The sequence below is a fragment of the Canis lupus genome, chromosome 12 (assembly GCF_011100685.1).
Source record: "Canis lupus familiaris isolate Mischka breed German Shepherd chromosome 12, alternate assembly UU_Cfam_GSD_1.0, whole genome shotgun sequence".
Lineage (NCBI taxonomy): Eukaryota > Metazoa > Chordata > Mammalia > Carnivora > Canidae > Canis > Canis lupus.
In genome coordinates, this window is record NC_049233.1 from 39,046,296 (window position 1) to 39,067,117 (window position 20,822).

General features: G+C 37.4%; 1 protein-coding gene across 4 annotated transcripts in view; it reads left to right on the plus strand.

Moving 5' to 3' along the window:
• The window catches only part of MEI4 (meiotic double-stranded break formation protein 4), a 207,708-nt gene that overhangs the window by 17,253 nt on the left and 169,633 nt on the right, over nucleotides 1-20,822 (plus strand). For all 4 annotated transcript variants that reach the window (XR_005367934.1, XM_038554567.1, XM_038554569.1 and 1 more), the window contains exon 2: nucleotides 12,335-12,580. Coding sequence is in view for 3 of the 4 variants with exons in the window: in XM_038554567.1 (XP_038410495.1) it covers nucleotides 12,349-12,580 (232 nt within the window). In the remaining variant the exon portion in view is untranslated. The remainder of the gene's footprint in view (nucleotides 1-12,334; nucleotides 12,581-20,822) is intronic.

The following is a 20,822-nucleotide window of genomic DNA, read 5'->3' on the forward strand; positions in this document are numbered from 1 at the left end:
GGAGAAGAAGCCATGGATAAAATATCAGTATTCACAGAATTCTGATTATCAGTGGATATATGAATAAAAACATTTCACCTACAGTAAAGAGATCACTCATATATGTGCATGTTCCTTTGAAAGCACGTAGTATGAAAGCTCATGGTAACCATGAATAATTCAGATGGGCTTTTGCTAACCATGATGGAAGAGGAGGCAGAGGCTTTGGATACAATGTCAGTAAAGTAATCCTGAGGTTTTCATTCTTATGGCTGTTTTCATGGCCTTTCCAAGCTTCTCTACTTACTCATCATCATCTTTTTGATGTTTGATCTTGCATAGTGATTTAATGACCTTAGTTACACAGTCATGGTCTAGCCAGGCCAAATAGAGCTATCAACCATGCAATTTAGAAGCTAAACTACCTTGACAACTTGGGTTGTCAATATCCAGAATTCCTGAAATCTTTTTGTCTTTCCTGAAACCACTCGCAAATACAAGGACTTTTAATGGGGAGATCCTCATACAAACCATTTTTATATCTCTTGATATCTCTTAATTTACCTTTCATCAGGATAGCAATGATTTATCTTCATTTTTATCATCACTGGTCATAAATTGTAGCTTTGCTTCACTATGAAATGGTTGTAACTATTGTAATGATTTACTGTTAATAATAAAATTACTGCTGATTTCAAAAGAGGGTAAAAAACTCCAGTGAAGAGTGATATTTACATGCTTTGTAGTAAAACAGTGATGTGGTTGGATGTTGGCTTGGGCTATTCCAGGCATTCTCTTTCTTAGAAACTGTTGAGTTTGATTTAAGAATTTTTTGAGTAGAGAGCCTAGACTTAGGATGACCCCATGGGTGTCGTCCCTTATACTCTGATTTTATGATTTTTTAAAAAGAGTTTATTTATTAGAGAGAGAGAGTGTGTGTGTGTGTGTGTTTGTGTGTGTGTGTGTGTGTGTGTGTGTGTGTGTGTCAGAGCGTGAACAGAGGGACAAGGAGAGGGAGAGGGACAAGCAGACTGTGCTGACTGTGGAGCCTGACACCAGTCTTGATCTCATGACCCTGCTCATGAACTGAGCCGAAATCAGGAGTTGAACGCTTAACCTACAGAGCCACCCAGGCACCCCTATACTCCGAATTTGGTTAAATCTCTTATCACATTGAAGTATGGTTAATTTTTAACTATCCTCTGCCCCTTATCCCCTCTTCCATTATTATGGACGTTAAAGAAAGCAAGGAATACATCTAATTCATTTTTGTCTAACCAGATTCTAACACAGTTTTGGCTTCCATTCTTATATATACTTAATTTGTTTGTGGAACTGAATTGCTATCACTGAGTTGCAGTTGCCATACAACAAACAGAATGGTGGTTAAAAGTCTGACCACATGTTTAATCTTTATGTGTAAAAATATAAGGTTAGGGGTCTATAGAATGGCAATTACTTAGGCTTATGGTCAAGACCTTTGGGTCCCTTCAATTTGCTTACCCAAGAAAATTCTATGAGAAATATTAGGAGGCTTATCTTAAGATGATTCTGGGGATATAATGTATAGCATGGTGACTATAGTTAAAATCTCTGTATCATATATTTGAAAGTTGCTGAGAGACACGTAGGAAACACTTATTAAATGTTGGGTATTATCAGTTTTGGGGTTGGGAGGAATGAAGCTCTGGTTAAAGTAGGTTTTTACAAAGTTGCGCTTTACAGGATATGAAGCATCTCTCCTTGTCAGCAGTCTAGTCAGATATGTATTGTTCATATTCAAAGTAGAGTTTAGACCTTTTCATTTAACAGAGTATTAGGGTGCAGTTCCAGTATGGGTGGGCATCAACAGCCAAGGCACATGGGAATTTCAGGGGTGGCTGCATGATATATAGCAAAGAGTATGTGCCCTGATATTAGACTTGGGCTGTAGGATTAAGGATGAGTATAAAAATAACTTTTTGAATTTCAGTTTCCTAGTATGCTAAAATTGAAAAAAATACATGGTATAGAAGAGTGGAAGGTAGAAATACTTCACAATTTTATGGTGTAATAAACAATGAAACTGCCTAAAATATGAGCACTTTCCATTGTTTGTTTTATTCTTGTTTAGGGCTGACAGTCATAGCAGTTGGGAATGGACCATTCCTTAGAGAAGGTAATTAGAACCTTTTGAATGTGCTGTTATTTTCAGGGATAAGATATGGCAGTGGATCTTCAAGTGTAGTCCTCAGACCAGCAGCATCAGTATTACCTAGGAATATGTAAGAAGTGCAAATTAGAGCTAACTCTAGACCTGCTAATTTAGAAATTCTAGTGGTGGAACCTGGGAATCTGCGTTTAATGAGCCCTCCAGGTGATTTCAAGGCAGGTTCAAGTGTGAGACCCACTGAAATAGGATATAGGATAGAGGAGGAGGAAACACTCATTCTGGTTTTTTTTTTTTTGGACTGCTTTTTATGCATTCATGAAGAGCCACGTTTCTGTGTGGATCATCTTTCTACCTATTGCTTTTTGTTGGCCGTCCAGTCTCTGAAATGTAGCAATAGCTACATGTGGTCAAAGTGGTTAGTTTTTTTACTTAACCTTTTGTCATGTTCTTCCTTTAAAGGATTTTTCTTGTCATTTACCATTAGGTGGTAGAAAAACATTGGGGCCACTGCACTTTGGATTGTTTTCTTTCATATATACACAAATCAGTAGCCAAAATTTTGAGGGAACCCCTCTTCAGATTTCCAGAACTCTTACTCTATATGATATAATAATACTCCACCCTGACCAATTCTTATATGTCTGACCTCTGAATTCCCATCTCAGACTTAGTTCACTGAGATAGGCAGGATCTGCCTGGGTTCCACCTCCTTGTATTGTGGCGTGCAAACTGCCTTCAGGCTCTCAGCTGGTGCAGTGTGGGACTCACCTTGTTCGTATGCCTTCTGATTATTATCCTGCACTGCTTTCTGTCCAATATTTGAAAACTGTTGATGGTGTATTTTTTATTTTGTGTTCTAGTTGTTTTATGGTAGAGTTTAAATCTGGTCCTTTTAAACTCCATCCCTGCTAGAAATTCCTTGTTTCATCAAGGTAAAATTAACATACAATGGAATGGAGAGTATTATGTGTACCATTGATGGCCCTGACAAATTAGCACACCTGTGTATCACACTCAGCCTCATATCAAGATATAAAGCTTTACCAGAACCCTGGAAAATCCCGTCAGCCTTCTTTCCAGCTAATCCCCTTGCCCTTCCCCGTCTTCCCATAATGAAACATTATTCATATTTTGTCTGCCATCGATTAGTTCGTCCTAGAACTTCATGTAGATGGAAACTTCGAGTATGTACAATTTGTGTAAATCATTATTTACTCAGGATAATGCTTTAAGATTTATTTATAGTGTTAAATGTATCAGTAGTTCATTCCATTCTATTGTTAAATAGTATTTCATTGTATGGATATACCAAATTTGTTTATTCATCCTGTTATTGATGAACATATGGGCTAGTTCCAGTTTTTACCTATTGTGAATAAAGCTGCTATGAACATTCTTGTGTAAGTCTTTGTGACATATATTCTTATTTCTCTTGGGTAAGAGTGGTATTCATGGGCTATAGGGAGATGTATGTTCAACCTTCTAAGAAACCTTAGAGTGAAAGGTGAAACCTTTTCCAGAGATGGTTATGCCATTTTGCATTTCTACCAGCTATAATGAAAGTCCCAATTGCTTCACACACTTTTTACTTTTAGCTCTTCTTGTGGATGTAAAGTGGTGTCTTGCTATGATTTTGATTTCTGTTTTTCTTATTGGATAAGAATAATAATAGTGTTGAATACTTTTCTTTATGGTTATCAACTGTTTATCAAACTATTTAGTTTCTTTTATGACATATTTACGTCTTTTGACCATTTTTTAGTTGGATTGCCTCTTTTCTTAATAATCTATAGAAGTTCTATGTATAGTTGTATCCAAGTTCTTTGTCAGGTATAAATAGCGAATATTCCCTCCTAGTTTGTGGTTTTGCTTTTTGTTTTCTTAATGATGTTTTTTGATGACTAGCAGATTTAATTTTGATGAAGTCTGTCAATGTTTCTATACTGATTAGTGCTTTTTATGACTTTTCTAAATTGTCTTTTCTGCCCTAATTTACCGTTTTCTTCTGGTTTTAGTGTTTACATTTAAGGCTATGATTCAACTAATTGTGTGTGTGTGTGTGTGTGTGTGTGTGTGTGTGTAAGATCTGAACAGATGGCAATGTAATTTTTTCCATGTATTTAATTGTTCTGGCATTATATGTTAACCATACTTTAAACTTTACCAATTGCCAAGGTGCCCTTATTGAAAATGAATTGACTGTGTAAGTATGGATCTAGTGTAAGTACTAGGTCCATATTATTTTACTTTTTACCATATTTATTTTATTTCATTGATCTATTTGTCTGTCTTTATTCTAATGCTACCTGGTCTTGATTCCTTTGCCTGTATGTTAAGTGTTACAACAAAGCAGTTGTAACTTTTTCAGCTTTGTTCTTTTTCAAGCTATTCTACAATAAAATTTAGAAATAATTTATAAAGTTCTACAAGGAAGTTGATTGGAATTTTGGTTAGGATTGTGTATAGAGGTCAACTTGTGGAGAATTAAGATCTTAGTAATATCATCTCTTCCAGTCCATGAACACAGTATATATATATATGTCTAATTTACTTAGAGCTTTAGTTTTCTTGGACAGTGTTTAATAGATTTCAAGGTAGAAGTCTTTCACATCTACCGTAAAATTTAATACTAATTATTATTTTTAAAATTCTAACTTAAGTTGATTTTATGTAACATATAATAGATTTCTGCATATTGATCTTGTGTCCTGAGACCTAACTAAAATCACGCAATTCTAGTAGTTATTTCTTTTAGGATTCCTGAGGGTTTTCTGTAGACATTCATGTTGTATGTTAATAATAGAATTTTACATTTTTCCTTCCAATATCCCTATATTTTTCGTTCTTTCTGTATTTCACTGTTATCTCTATTAAAGTATTTAGTAGAAATGAGAAGAGTGGCTATCTCTGCTGTGTTTTCAGTCTTAGAGGTAAAGCATACACTGTTTCATCATTAAGGGTAATGTTTCCTGTGGATTTTTATAGGTCTTTCTGGAATGGCCTGCAGCTTCTTCTGATATTCCTTAATTGGTTAGGGGTTGTCATAGTGGTACTCAGTGGGACGGGAGGTAGGTAACATGCATACGGTCGAATTGACAGGTTCTTTGTGGAGAAGAGCATTGTATTGGTACAGGATGCACATTCTGTGGTGCCTCTGTCTGATTCTGGAGGATACAATGCCATAGTACTAGGTTTGGAGTCTGGGCAGAAGCAGGTGGGAGCAGACTGTTGTAGTGAAAGCTTGAGGACCAGTTCTGAGTGATGGCTTACCTACAACAAAGACTATATTGCCTCTGTGTATTCGTTGTCTGGAACAAGGTGAGGGGCTGAGATTAAAGGGATAAAAATTCAGAGGACATCATGTGCTAGAAGATGTCGAGAATCAAAGTGCTCAATATTTGTGAAGTAGTCTTTCTCTTTTAGTAAGCTATTTTAGGCTAGTAAAAAGTATAATTCTGTTTTATTAAATGTAAATCTAAGTGGAATGTAAAAAATGTACTAGATTTATATGTAAAATGAAGCCGTATTAGAAGCCATGAAGCCTTGTCATTTGCTCTCTGAAATTCATGGTGGTCACCTTGGTGAGATTTAAATGAGAAATAGATGAGAAGATTTAGGGCACTTTTTCTGCCTTAAAGAAAATGTTTCTGTGGGGCTGCTCCTACTTTCTGGAGTTCATGTCTTAGGGGTACATAGAAGGGAAATAGAATAAGGTATTATGTAATAGTAGTTAGAAAGCAAATCTTCTATCCTAATGTGTCATTTACAAAATAGGACTTCTTTGAATAGGGCCATTTACTTTTTCCAGGGGACTCCACCTCACCACATCTCCTCCTTGGTCTTCTGTGCTCCTTGTACCTGGGGCCCTGGCTCAGCTAGTCTCCAGGAGCCAGCTGTTCTTCTCCCCTGGAATCCACTGAACCTCTCTCAGTTTCCTCTTCTAGTTGTTTCTTTGGCTTCCAGTTTCATCCTATAGGCTTCCTCATTTTATGACACATAATTTTTCCATTTCCAGGGTGAAGCCTCATAAAAATTCCAAATTTGTGGAATTTCTGGATTTGAGTTCTGTAGATCATCAGATGTTTTCAAATATCCTGTGAGAACAAGATGTTTGTTTTTGTGATAAGGATTATGTCCATGTCAGTGTGTGAAATACCAGTGTAACTAGGAAACACCTAAAATTCTTCTGAATTATATTTTAAAGTATGTGTTAGTAGGAGATACCAGGTTCTTTTCCTTTCTCTGGATTTACACAGTGGAGGAAGATGATTGAGGATTGTGCTATATGTACACGACTTTGCATTTCTTAATCAGTGTACTTTTTTGCTGACTTCTAAAATGTGATGCACCCTTTCCACGTGAAATTCTGCAGCATTCCTTGCTAGAATCCAGAGAAAACCTTTCCTGTGACAAAAAAAAGAAGCACTGAGGTGTCGAAAGGGAAGGTGGGGATTTACATAAAAAGAAAACAGTTGTTAAGAGATTCTGTAAACAATTAAAATCTATGATTAATTAACTTTTTAGCATGAGGAAAATGATAGGTAGTTAGCCTGTTTTGATAGAAATGAAAAAAAAAAAAAAAGCAAGCATCCTTTTATCTTTACTAGCCTCTTGTCATGAAAAGATTCTCTTCGCTGGGAAGGCTTTTAAAGGCCCCTTAATAATTAAGTGGAAAGATTTGAAATCTTGAGTAACTCCTGATTCTTCTATGTAAAATTTCACATGATGTTAATCTGCTGAGCACTTCACAGTACAGTGTGTGCTGAAACTGTAACAATAATTAGAGAATTTTTTGGCTGGATCTAATCCAAAAATCAGATGTCAGACCTTGTCCAAACTTTACTGAAACTAATTATCCAAAAAGTCTTGTAAGTATCTCACTGTTCAGGCATTGCCAGAACTCTGCTGTACCCCAGAGTGGTATTTGATAAATGCATATTCTATCATCATAGTATGTAGGGACTTCATCCTATACTCATTTTGTCTTATCATATCATCTTAATGATTTAGGAAATGTTCTTCAGTTTCTTGCTTAATGAGCAAGACAAGTATTTCTTGTAGGGTTCACATGAGATCAAATCTGGCTTTTTCCCTTATAGCTTACCCTCTCCTATAAACCTGTATATGAACTAGATTTTATGTTTCTTTAATTTTCTTAAGAATTATTTTGGTGAAATTTTAAGGGTATACCATAGAAAGGTGTAAGTTTAGAGGGAGTAGATTCACTGGAAGTAGACAAGAAAGGATGTGTCACAGAGTTAAGAGAGACTGATGTAACCTTCAAGTTAACTATTTAAATTCCCCTCCTAATCCATTCTCCCTCTAGTGCCATGCTCCCTAGTATGTAATTGATAAAAACTTACTAATGAGAACCTGGGTAGCAACCTTCTGTGACTGCCTGACCTATATCAATATATTCATTCACTCACTCACTCACTCACTCACTCACTCACTCACTCACGCGCTCGTTGACGTATTTAGTTGCCAGTCATGGCATTGGGAATACAGTGGCTCATAGCTTCCTGGTTGCTCATATTGGACAGTTTTTAAAGTTTTTCAGCCACACCTTCAAAATCCACTGTGTCCTTTGCGTTAGTGGAAGGAACACACCAAACATATCTGAATAAAGGAGCATGCCTCTATTTGATGACATGAAAAGGCCTGAAGTCCATAGGCTTTGTGGAATTTGGGGAAAGCTGATCGAGGATGGAGATTAGAGAATTTAGGGGACAAAATTCTCATGCCATTGGGCCATCTGGGTGGCTCAGTGGTTGAGCGTCTGCCTTTGGTTCAGGTCATGATCCTGGAGTCCTGGGATTGAGTCCTGCATTGGGCTCCCCATAGGAAGCCTGCTTCTCCCTCTGCCTATGTCTGCCTTTCTCTGTGTGTCTCCCATGAATAAATAAAAATTAGGAAAAAAAGAATTCTCATTCCATTAACTGTGTTTCCTCAATTCTGTAGACACTCTTGACAGTTTCAAATTTCTGAGTATGTTGAATGTGCTATTATTTCATTCTTACCCCACACTTCTTCCAACCTGGAGTTGAACTGATGGTGTGTTTTACAGTTGAAGACCTTCTAGAATTGAGGACGTGAGTGCTACAGGCTGGAGCTTCTCATCACAACCATGAAATGACTTGAGGCTTCATTCAAAACTCATCTTCACTTTCCCTATAATTTGTAATTTGAAAAATATAGAATAGGGAAAATTTCTGTAGGATTAGTAGTAAGACAGTTTTTCCTATTGTATATAGCATGTTTTATAATGTTTATCATGGAAAACTTGAAATTCTAGAAAAGCATAAACAAGAAAATGAAATCAGACTTCTTCAACTCATAGTCAGTGTTTTGTTTGTATTTTGGTGAATAACCCTGGTCTTTCTCCTTCCCTCCTCCTTCCCTCTTTCTTTTCTTTCCCCCTTTCTTTTCCTCCCCGCTTTGTATCTCTAAATCTATCAATATATCAATCTCTGTTTATGGATCCTCCATTCCCCCAAATTTCCTAGTTTACTCTATATACTGTTTTATGACATCATGAGGGAAGTATTTTCCCATAGTTTTAAATATTAAAATTTTTTTTTCAATTTAATTGTATATTACGTTACAATTTAATGCATCTCTATTGTGAGATATTCAAGCTGGTGACAGATTTTGTTTTGTTTTGGTAATTACAAATAATCCTGTAAGATCATCTATGGGCATAGCATTTTGTATCTAGCCCTGGTCATGTTTTTAATATCTTAGAACTTGTATTGGTGGTCTAACGGGGGATAAGTATTTTGAAGGTGTTGGATACACATTAGGGAAATACTCTTCTGAATGGTTACCTAATTTAAATTTCTTATATAGGAATGATCTGGAGTTTTTAAGTTCATGGAATTTTAATCAGTGATCTTGGAGAGGAAAGAATTTAGAATTCAGGATTATAATTCAAAACAGTTTTGATAGTTTAGAGAATTGGTTAGTTGATACAAATTGAAATTCAATAGGGGAAAATTAGGTTAAGAAAAATAAGGTAGATAAAAATTGCCCAAATACTGTTTGTAGAGTATCTATTTCTTCATGCACTGCCTGAAGGAGAATACAGGGGTCATAAGGAATGTGACTAGATTTCTCTGTAGCCCAATGGGGACATTGGCTTGTTCCCAAATGTAAAGAAAAAGAAAGCTCATTTGAGCTAATGCTGTATTCTATAAAGACTGTTAAAATTTTGTGTTTTCTACTGTTAAGAATTCAAAGACACTAAATACCTTCTTGGGGAACATTTAATGTTCATTTTAATTATTTATGTTAATTATTTGAGCATAAATTGAATTTTAAAAAGACTATCTGAAAGTTACTACCGATCTTTCCTCAATTAAGTAGAGAATATGTTTAGGAAGCTCTTATTTTTTTTCCATGAAATTTCAGGGGAAATAGAATTATCTTTACCTTGCAAATGGTACTTTGAGGATAGGAATGCTATTCTTAGATAAAAATGGCACGTGTTTATAAACACACAGATATACACACACACATACACACTCTAAAATACAAGGAAGCAGTTTAAAATGCCTGCTTCTGCTTGGTTAAGGTTATAGTTCTATATCTGTTTTGAGTGTAATTTATGTGGTCGAAGGCTGTACCAACATATGTATTAGCAATCATTTCTGTTCACTTGTGATACAGTTCTAATTATTGTTCAGACAAGGGACCTTGGGATAGTTATAATCCAGAAAGACTTTATATATAATTTGATCTCTTTTTTGTTGACTGACATTCAGAATGATTTTAAGACCCTAAACAAATCATATGCGATGACTTAAAAATCAGAACATTTAATTAATCAGCTTGCTTAAATCAATTAATTAAATATCTTTGCAAGATGACAGGGAGTTTGCTCTGTTTCTGTTATCCAGAGAATTTTGTCCTCTTATGCTAATAACTAGAGTTTTTTTCTTTTTAGTTTTTAGCCTAGATTTCTACCATTGACAATTGAAAGTCAGATCCTTTTCTAACCAAACCACTTTAAATTCACTACTTATTATTTTCATTATTGTTATTATTGTTATTTTTAGTGCTGATCCATTTAATGGTAGGCTTACTTCTCTATCAAGAGGGTCATCTGTGCTCTGTGCTCTCTGCACATAGGTGCTTTCCTAAAGTATTGAGAGGCAGAGAGTCTTGGCTCCATCACTGACAAGCAGATGAGGGATGAACCAGACAAGTGACACGGTTGCTGTGAAAGCCAAAATAAGTGCAGCTATAATTTTAATTAGTTTGTTCCTCTTAACATCATCTAGTCCTGGGTATCCTATACAGCTGTAAAAGCCTAAAAGTGTAGCAGCCATACTTTGCTTTTGGAAATCTCTTCTCTTTTTTTTTTTTTTTTAAGACTTTTTTATTTATTCATGAGAGACATACAGAGAGAGGCAGAGACATAGGCAGAGGGAGAAGCAGGCTCCTTAAGGAGGGCTTGTTGCGGGACTTGATCCCAGGACCTGGGCATCACAACTTGACCCAAAGGCAGACATTCAACCACTGAGCCACCCAGGTGTCTTTGGAAATCTATTCTTGATGAATATTTTTCTAATTATAATTTGGTATATATTCATTGCCAAAAATTAGGAAAATTTAGAGAAGTATCTGTAAGAAAATAAAAATCACCAATAATTATGTAGTAGAGATAGATCCTATTTACATTTTTGTATATCCCAATTTTTACATAATTGGGATCCTACTATACATATAATTTTTTGTCCTCACTGTTTTTCCACTCAGCATATCATTAGTACTTTCTCATACTAATAAAAAATATCTCTGAAAAACCCTATTTTAATAGATAATATTCATTTGAGTGGTCATACCATTATTTACTTAACTGTTTGGTTGTTGGTCCTAGTTTTCAATTATAAATTATTTTGTGATGAACATTTCATACATGTTTTTGAGTTGACCTCTGATTATAATAAGACAGTATTATGCTTCTTCTTAGGTTGTGTATTTTCAGTGCTAAACTATAGAATATCAGATAGGTACACAGTTCTATAGGTGGTAATAAATCTGAAAATATTTAATATGGTGGTATATGAACTGTTCTTTGAAGAATGCGCAGCCAGGGTTTTGTCAGCTATGAGAACCATGGTATTACAATGGGGAAAAATTCAGGAGCAGAGATGTGGATGGGAATGTGCTTAGGCAGTGTGCATCTGCTTGTATGAGCATGATTTAACCACAGTGGAAGGAAAGGTTTGAGTAATTAAAGAAAATAAAGTTTGAAATGTGGAGTAAAGATTTGAATTTGTTAGAATAGATGTGGCAACCAAAGGTCCTAAATTTTCTGGGACCATTGTACTATTCATTACCAATTTTTATGTAGCACATTTTATGTGCAAAGCTCCCCCTTGTGGAGGCCCACATGGGGTTTATACTTCAGTATGAGCCATAGTATTCATTCAGTGAATGCAGTGGTCTGTCATGTGTTCACAAATACATTTCTAGAGCAAGACTGGGATGCAGTGCTGGTTTGGAAAGTCTGCTCGTGGTGGCAATTGGAAATCTTTGGAGGTGCAGAATCAAGGCACAGCCACAATTTAAATGATGCAAATATTTTAAAGATTGTTCTCAGTATAGCTTGGAGGGGCCTGGTTAAAGGCAGGAATAGTAGCAAATAGGTCATGGTTCATGAAGGAATGCAGGACTGAGAAGCAGGGAGTATAAGACTTTAGCAAAATGGGTTGGAGGAGAAGGGTTTACATTTAAATGATTGAGTCTAGTGGTTCTGAATACAGAGTTGACTCCCTTCAAAATGTAAAAGCCTCAGTGCCCTTCCCAGATTTGCTGGATCTGAATTTTGGGGAGATGGGACCAGATATATACATATGTATTTATTTTAAAAGCTTCCTTAGAGACTCTGATATGTGCCTCTGGTTAGAAAACACTAAATGAATTAATGTGTGTTTTTTTCCACCCCAAGAATTTGTCAAATTGTCTGAACCGACTATTTTCAATTTAGTACACTTAATATGCATGTGCATGCATTTTTGTTTTGCATATTTTTTCATACTCTCTAGTTCCTGAGAAATTTTTTTTCCGTTATTTGGTGTCAAGTTGTATTACAAACTTATTAATTAGTGTTACTCTGCAAAATCAATTTTGAGCAAGTGAAATGCACTGCAAAAATTAAAAGAAATTTCTACAGCCTTTTTTCTTACTAACTGATAGGGACAAAAGCCAGGATGGATGATCAAACATGGTATTTGAGAACATCAAAGCTGGCTCTGGCCTTGGCAATTATCCGCTCAACACCAGCAGACACAAGCAGCAGAGAATACACAGAGCACCTTGCGAAGGTGGTGTCTGAGCAGGAGTCAACGTGGAGATCAAAAGTCCAGGTCTTGGAAGCTGAAGTTCTGCAATTACGCCACAAACTTCTTCTAAGCAGAATGTGTGCAGAAGTGTTTAAGAGTGGTGAGTATATATATGTATATATAAAATAAAACAAGAGTGGTGAGTATATGAAAATGTCTTTGGCAATATATTATTCTGGGTTTTTTGTTGACTTTTTTTTTTTTAAGATTTATTTATCCATTTGAGGGAGGGACAGAGGGAGAGGGAAAACATCTCAAGCCGACTCCACACTGAATGTGGAGCCCAGTGGGGGGCTGGATCTCATGACGCTGAGATCATGAGCTGGGCTGAAATTAAGAATTGGTAGCCCAACTGACTGACCACTCAGGTGCCCTTTTATTGTTTACTTCTTAAATTTAATTTTTAAAAGATTGAATATAGATGACACACCGTGTTACATTAGTATTAGGTATACAGTTTAGTGATTTATATGTTATGCTGTATTAACCAAAAGCATGGCGACCATTTGTCCCATTATGTTGCTATTACAATATCATTGACTGTATTCCTTATGCTGTGCCTTTTTATTCCCAGGGCTTAATCTTTCTATAACTGGAGGACTGTATCTCCCTCTTCCCTACACCCATTTCGCCTAGTCCCCCAGCCTCTTTCCCCTCCTCACAACTTCCTCCCCCTGGGAACCATCAGTTTGTTGTCTATATTTATGAGTCTGATTCTGCTTTTTGTTGGTTTATTCTTTTTCTTTAGATTCTGTTTGTGATTGGAGTCATAAGGTATTTATCTTTCTCAGTCTGATTTATTTCACTTAGTGTAATACCCTCTAGGTCCTTTCATGTTGCCTAAAATGGCATGATCTTATCCTTTTATATGGCCGTGTAATAGTCCAGAGTGTGTGTATGTGTGTGTGTGTGTATGTGCATGTAACATTTTCCTTATCCATTCATCTATTGATGGACACTAAGGTTACTCCCATGTCTTGACTATTTTAAGTAAAGCTGCACTAACATATGGGCGCATGTATCTTTTCTTGTTTGGATTTTAGTTTTCTCTGGGTAAATATACAATAGTGGAGTTACTAAATCATATGATATTTCTACTTTTAATTTTTTGAGGAACCTCCATACTGTTTTTCACAGTGGTTATACCAATTCTGTTTTTGATTTTTAAGATTTATTTATTTACTTATTTATTTATTCATGACAGACACACAGAGAGAGAGGCAGAGACACAGGCAGTGGGAGAAGCAGGCTCCATGTAGGGAGCCTGACGTGGGACTCGATCCCGGGTCTCCAGGATCACACCCCGGGCTGAAGACGGCACTAAACTGCTGGGCCACCAGGGCTGCCTACCAATTCTGTTTTTATTTCATCTTCACAATTATTTAGAAATTGTTTAGTTTCTTAAACCTAGACTTCTTCTTTTTGCCCTATAAAGATTTTTTTACCTATAGTCATTCATTAAAAGTTTATTGTTACTACCCAATGAATGAGGCTACATTGGATGCTGAGATGAAGTTGAAGAATGAAAATATCTAGATGTGAAGACAATAATGTTTTAAGCTTACTGGATACAATTTAAAATCTCATTACTGAACCTTATTATTTTACTATGTATGTTATGTTGAGTTTATATTAAATAATTCATCTAGCAGTCATATATCAAGTACCAGCTATGGACCAGATATGCAGTGGGTGATGGGACCCCAAAAAACACATAAGAGGATGTGCTGTCCTTGCCCTTAAGTACCTACCATTTAGCAGGGAAGATAGATCTATAAATAATTAACCCAGCAAGATAAATGCTTTAATAAAGATATTGACAAAACAAAGAGCAAGAAGGCATTCATTCTGCCTGGTTTTTGAAAAGACTTCTCAGGTCTGGTCCTCAAGGATCTATCTACTAGTTAGTGGTCACAGAGCATGCAGCAAGAGGCAGGAACATGACCAAAGGCAGAGCAGTAAAGAATACATGTTCCATTTAGGATACTGCTAGCATTACTTTGCATAAGTGGCCAGAACACCATGAGGGAGAACAAAGAGAAGTGAATTGGGACCAGATTCAGAAGGGCCTTGAATGTCAACCTAAGGACCATTTTAGTTTATTTCGTATCAGTAAGTTGATGGTACACATTTTATTGTCTCCCTAGGACCTTTGTGAGAGTGAAAATAGGGAACTATAAGTGATTATACTAGGACAACAGGCGGAAACCAGGACTCACTTGAGCATGCTGGAACATGTGGTCACTCCATTCATCAGCAATCAGATAACTTTTTTTTTTTTTTTTAATTTATGATAGTCACAGAGAGAGAGAGAGAGGTAGAGACATAGGCAGAGGGAGAAGCAGGCTCCATGCACCGCGAGCCCTGACGTGGGATTCGATCCCGGGTCTCCAGGATCGCGCCCTGGGCCAAAGGCAGGCGCTAAACCGCTGCGCCACCCAGGGATCCCTAACTTTTTTGATGCAGAGGATTGACCCTCATATTGGGATTGGGGAATAATTCTGGTGATTTTTCAAGAATGTAAACCAGATCATGTGACTCCTTTGCTGAAAACCCTTCCCTGGTTTCCAGTTATGTTTCACATTAGATTCAGGCTTGTGCTCATGGCCTGTGATGCTGTGGATGATTTCACCTAAATTTACCTCTCCCACTTTGTCTCATATGACTTCCCCATTATTTACTCTGCCCCAGCCACCATGGGCTTCATTCTAGCCTTAGACCTTTGTTATGTTCTTCTCTTTGAATGTCTTTGTGGCTGGCTTCTTTCCTACCTAGAGATCTTATTCTAAATGATACCCCTCAATGACCACTGTATATACATAGCACTCTCCACTAGTTTTTCTTTACCCAAACATCCCCTGTAGATTATTTGTTTGTTTATATAATTGCTACCTTATCTCCTGAGCTAGAGTTTAAGTTCACTGAGGAGTGGGTTTTGATTTGCTTAGCACTCTCTACTCAGTGCCCACCCCAAAGCCTCACACACAGCAGGTGCTCAATAAATATTTGTCACATGGAAGTGGGGCAGAGAGGATGTTTCTGACCATAGCAGTGATTGGAGACAAGGAGACCAGTTTTAAATATACTTACCAAATCCCATATGAAGAATGATGGATTGAAATCGATCTATGATAGAGAGAACTAAAAGGAGGTCAGACATATATACATGATTTTTAGAATAGGCCTTCAGATATTTGTGAATGGTTTCAGAGAATGATTAAGGGACATAGAGGCATTTGGGATAATGAGGTCTCCAATCTCAGTTTACTGAATTTATTGCAATGCTTTGAATCTGGATAGTGAACACTGAAATAAATTTATAGGATGAAAAGTTCAGGTTAGTCTGAGTGTAGGCCATTCCCTCAATATACAAGGATTACATAGAAAGAAGGTAGAGGGATGGTCCTTAAAGTCAAAAGGTATGTGTAGGCTGTAAGTAGATATATAGACTTAGGATCCACTGACATTTAATTCATAGTTGAAGTTCTAGCTATAGATGAGACTCACGGGGAGAATGGAGCCAGGGGTAGGAGCATTGGGGATCCCAACATCCCAGAGGTGGCAGAGGAAAAGGAGCCACAGAAGGAATATTATTATCACATTAGGAGTAGGCAGGTGTGGTACACAGATGATTGCTGTGGTAATAGGGTACTCACTAACTTTAATTTTGGGTATTATTGGGAAAAATCAGCTAATCTAATACCCAGATATTACTAAAATCTCATTATTATGTGAACAAAAATGGTGTTACACAATTCGTAGCCACATTTTGGTCTCTCTAGAGTTTTTCTAGGTAATGGGCTCTTTTTATTCAGTGAATGCAAATGCAATCAGTAATTTTTAATTATTTTATGTGCAGTTATATGATTAATATAATGCCCATACACGTAATACTTTCCAGTGATTTTAAACAGACTTTTATAAACATCTTTGTGATATCAGAACTGTTGTTTACTGTCAAGGGTCTGTTTATACCCCTGCTCTAGTGGTATGGATGATTGGTTAGGAACATGAACATGCCTGACAGTGAGAGCCTAGGTGAGAACTCGTTCTCACACTGAAAACTTGCACTTACAGTGCCTGTGAGAGAAATTTTCAAATACCCTACAATTGAAATCAGTTTTACTTGCAGCAGGAGCTATAGGTAAAGAGTTTCTGTGCAGATGTTTGTAAGTTTCTTGTCTCTCCATCTGTTAACTTAAACTTGAAAAATGAGGAATAAATAGATTAAAATAAATAGAGTCACTATTAACGGGGAAGGAACAAAACCTGACAAAGCGGAAGATATTAGATTGAGAAAGAAATAAAGAAGGAACACAGTCATTATTCAAAGATACGTAATTTGAAAGACTGATGTGGCTTACTCTAAGAAAACTCCATACCTGAGAATCAAAACTATATTATAGATATATTTATATGATTGATTATTTTTGTCTGGAATTTTCAGAGTTGCTTTGCATATGCAACCTTTCTCAAGTGTTTAGACCCTCAGTAAATGTTGAATGGAATGCTTCTTCACAGATTGAGAGGGTGGAGAACTTAATTTACAGCATCAACTATCCATTGAAGTAACTGAGCAACCCAGAATTCAATAAAGCAGAGCTGAAATGGCAAAGTAAACAAATAAAAAATTATGATGTAGTGTATATATAGCATTTCAGGAACTCAGCTATTTCTCTATTCTGATTTATTCTACATCTTCTTAGAAATATATTTCTTTATTGCATTTATTTAAGGACTAGACTATACACGGAAAGGATAAATATAACGTGCTCTTAGAATTATGCCACATTGTAATTTTACTTACATGCTCCTTAGTAATGGGAGAAAGGATCAAGGAAGCCCAGACAATCCAGTGACACATTTCTCAAAATCGTTTTGGGTGATGCATGGCAGGCACGGTTAGTTGTCTACTCAATATCTAGCTTCCTACTTCCTTTCTAAAGCACTGCAATTTTATTTTGGCAGAGATGTGCTTATTCCCAGTGGGTTAATCCATGAAAGGCTCAGTTTTGTTTTGCCAATATTGTTCTAAGGTTGGGCAGGGGCCAATGAAAGGTAAAAAGCAATCTTCTGAGCCTTTGATAAAGATTTGCCTCTTTGTATAAAGAGATTTGGGCTCATGAAAGGGAGCAATTAAATTTTTTTTTTTAACCTCAGCTACTTGTTTCCTGCATGCAGCACTGCCAATTGAAAATAGAATGCCTGGATCTGGGGTAGTCAGTTTGCAACTGTGAGACAATATTGACAAATTAATGCCAGCATGCTAAGGATAGTGAAATAGCTGGATGAAAAGAACGTGGGTCCTTCTCGATATTGCTGAGCAATCAGAGCAATGCTGGGATTATTTTATTAGGAAAGTTTAAAAAGATGAGGGTGTAAGCCACTGTAATCCATGTGTTCCCTTCCTTGTATCTGAGCACATCCTAATTTGTGGAGGTGGGGGAAGGGGTAGGGGTCATGAATCGTTTAGAACCGCACTATACTTTTTCTTTTGCCAAGAGTCTTCTTGATCTATAGGGGAGAAAATGAGTGAGAAAAACTATGTTCTTCAATCTAGAACAGCTTCCTGTTAAAGGCAGCCTCATAATATTGGCAAGAGTTTCATCTGTGTCTGAGAAGGTAGGCAAGGGAGATCCAGAGCATCGAGATTGGCCAGGAAGAGGTTATTGGCCGTTCTTAAATGTTGACTAGGGGATTGAACGAGACATGGTGTTGAGAGCAGGGCCTTGTTAGTGGGTATAATGGTACAGAACTTCAGTGAGCAGATTTAGGATTAAAACTTGAGTGTGTGTATGTGTGTGAGAAAGTAGGGCAGGCAGGGGGAATCTGGACAGTTACAATTATAACAGTAATTTGGCATTCACAGGAAGGAGGTATATAGATGAAGTGTCAGGTCTGTGCTTTTTCTCCTACAATTTTATGTATTCAGTGTCTTCATAAATGATAGACTACTAGGTAAGCAACTGGCTAGAGTGAAAAGAAAGAGAAAATGAAACCAAAATAGTTTAATGATTTCCATGTTTATTTAGTAAATGTTCATCGAATACAGGGCTAATTGTGCAGTGCTTGGGGATGGGTGGTGGTGGTGTGCACAGCAGCACAATTATTTTCAGCTGGACTTAGCTCTTCTACGTTTTAGGTCCTGGGAAACAACTGACTGACCACATGGCTTTAGGAGCTTCCCTCCCCTCTAGCTGACAGTGCTTAAGTTTATCCACCTCCTTGCCTGTTGTCCCTTTTACTGCCTTATACTCTCAGGATCAAATCCTTAGCATTTGCCTGCCCTAGTCCCTACTTCTCATGTGTGAATCTGGATTCAGGGAAATGCTTTTAGCCAGATCAGTGTTAACAGGGGTCAGAAGGGGCTGGCAATCCTGGTTGCCCGTGTACACCCTGCCAGATCCAGCATGGAGCTCATCTTTGTCTCCCGACTAGTACTTTTCTGGTCCAGGCCCACTCAGCCTCTGTCCCACCCCACCCTGTCCCAAACCACATACTGAGGAGACATCACAAATAACTGACCTCCTAGTCATAGTTTTGGAGCTCAGCGTTTATATGTTGGGGCCTTCATTGTTCTACAGGTGCTGAAAGAACATGGGAAATGAATGCACAAGCATTTCCTGTCTTAGTTTTTACATAAGCTTTTATAACATAAATTGTCAAATAGGATGAGGATTTCCTTAAAATTGCAGTTGATTTAAAACATACATGCATAATGTACATAAACATTAGGAAATATACTGTTAAATTAATATGGATTCTAATGAAAGGTTTCAAATTTAAAGGGCAGCCCGGGTGGCTCAGTGGTTTAGCACTGTCTTCAGCCAAGGGCCTGATCCTGGAGACCTGGGATCGAGTCCCATGTCAGGCTCTGTGCACGGAGTCTGCTTCTCCCTCTGCACCCCCCCCCCTTCTGTGTGTGTCTCTCATGAATAAATAAATAAAATCTTAAAAAAATAATAAAATAAATTTTAAAATAGTTATAATTACATATAAGGTATGCTTTACTTGTTATATATAAAATTGAATTAATCTTTTGATATGAGAGACCATTAACATACAAATAAATGAAAGTTAAGTAGTTAAAAAAGCTCAGAATCTTAAATGGCTTTGATAGTGACAAGGCAACTGTTTAGAAATGTAGACATCTCAGTTATCATAAGATGAGCTGGCTCTGGTAGGAAGGGTGGGTAAGATAGGGAGTGGGAAGGGCCACACATGTACCAGCTAGGTCCTAGGCCTGAAAGAGGCAAGCTTCAGAGGTTGGACTCAGGTGAGGGCAGAGTTCCCACAGTGTGCAGTGTTCCAGATGGACATTGTCAGCTCTGCCACATCTCTTCCTGGCACCCCACTCTGAGTCCCACTGTGTGATACAACCATCTTTTTCTCCTAAGCTGGCTTCCCAGAAGGTATCTTGAATGTCCAGGTAATCTAATTAGGGTGCCTCTACTTCTTATGTATCTGTGGATTCTTCAAACTTCTGTCCATTCCACCACAACTCCCTTGGTCCTTCCTGATTTATCTCAATTAGACTCCGTATTTACAGTTGCAGCCTAGACACTTTCAAATCTCTGTTGCAGCCCAGACTCAAGTCTTCTCATTTCTTTTAGGATAAATAAAAAACTCTTAAAATAAGCTACGAACTTCTCCACGATTTGATGCTTGCTCCCTTCTCGAGCCCACCCTGTCATCACTATGTCCTCCACATTTTGCACTGCAACACATGAAATGTCTTTCACTTATTGAATCTACCTTGTTCTCTTCCAGCTCTAGGCTTTTACACCTGTTGCTTCTCTCTGTAGGAGATAGTCTCCCAACCCCCTTTGTCTGGTTGTGCACTATTCTTTTTTTTCTGACAGTTTTAATACCCTTTCTGCCTTTGCTGACTGCCTTCTTAGACAAGATTAGATTCTCCTGCTGCGGGAACCATACTATTCTGTATTTTTCACAGCATTTGTGAGCCAAATTATAATTGTTTAAGCAGTCTGTCTTCCCTGTAGGATCTAAACTCCATGCTTGCAAGAGTGTGCTTTTCCTCATCACTGCTCTCTTTCTATGTTAGCACAGTGCCTGGCATGGGGTGGCAGGGTGCTTGGGGTTATTTGTTGAATGAATAAGTTTAGACATGGTTTATCTGAGTGTTAATACCTGGAACAAAGGGGCCTGGCTGATCTGTCATTTCTGGGGATCTACAAAACCTCTACAGTGCTGGGAGGAGGATCAGGAGGGCAAGACCAAAGCATACTAGGGAAGGAGATACTCACTAAGGTGGGATGAGTATCAAGGCTCCTACCTTTGAGAGCCATGTATTCATACTGTAGTTTAGTCGGAATCGAATA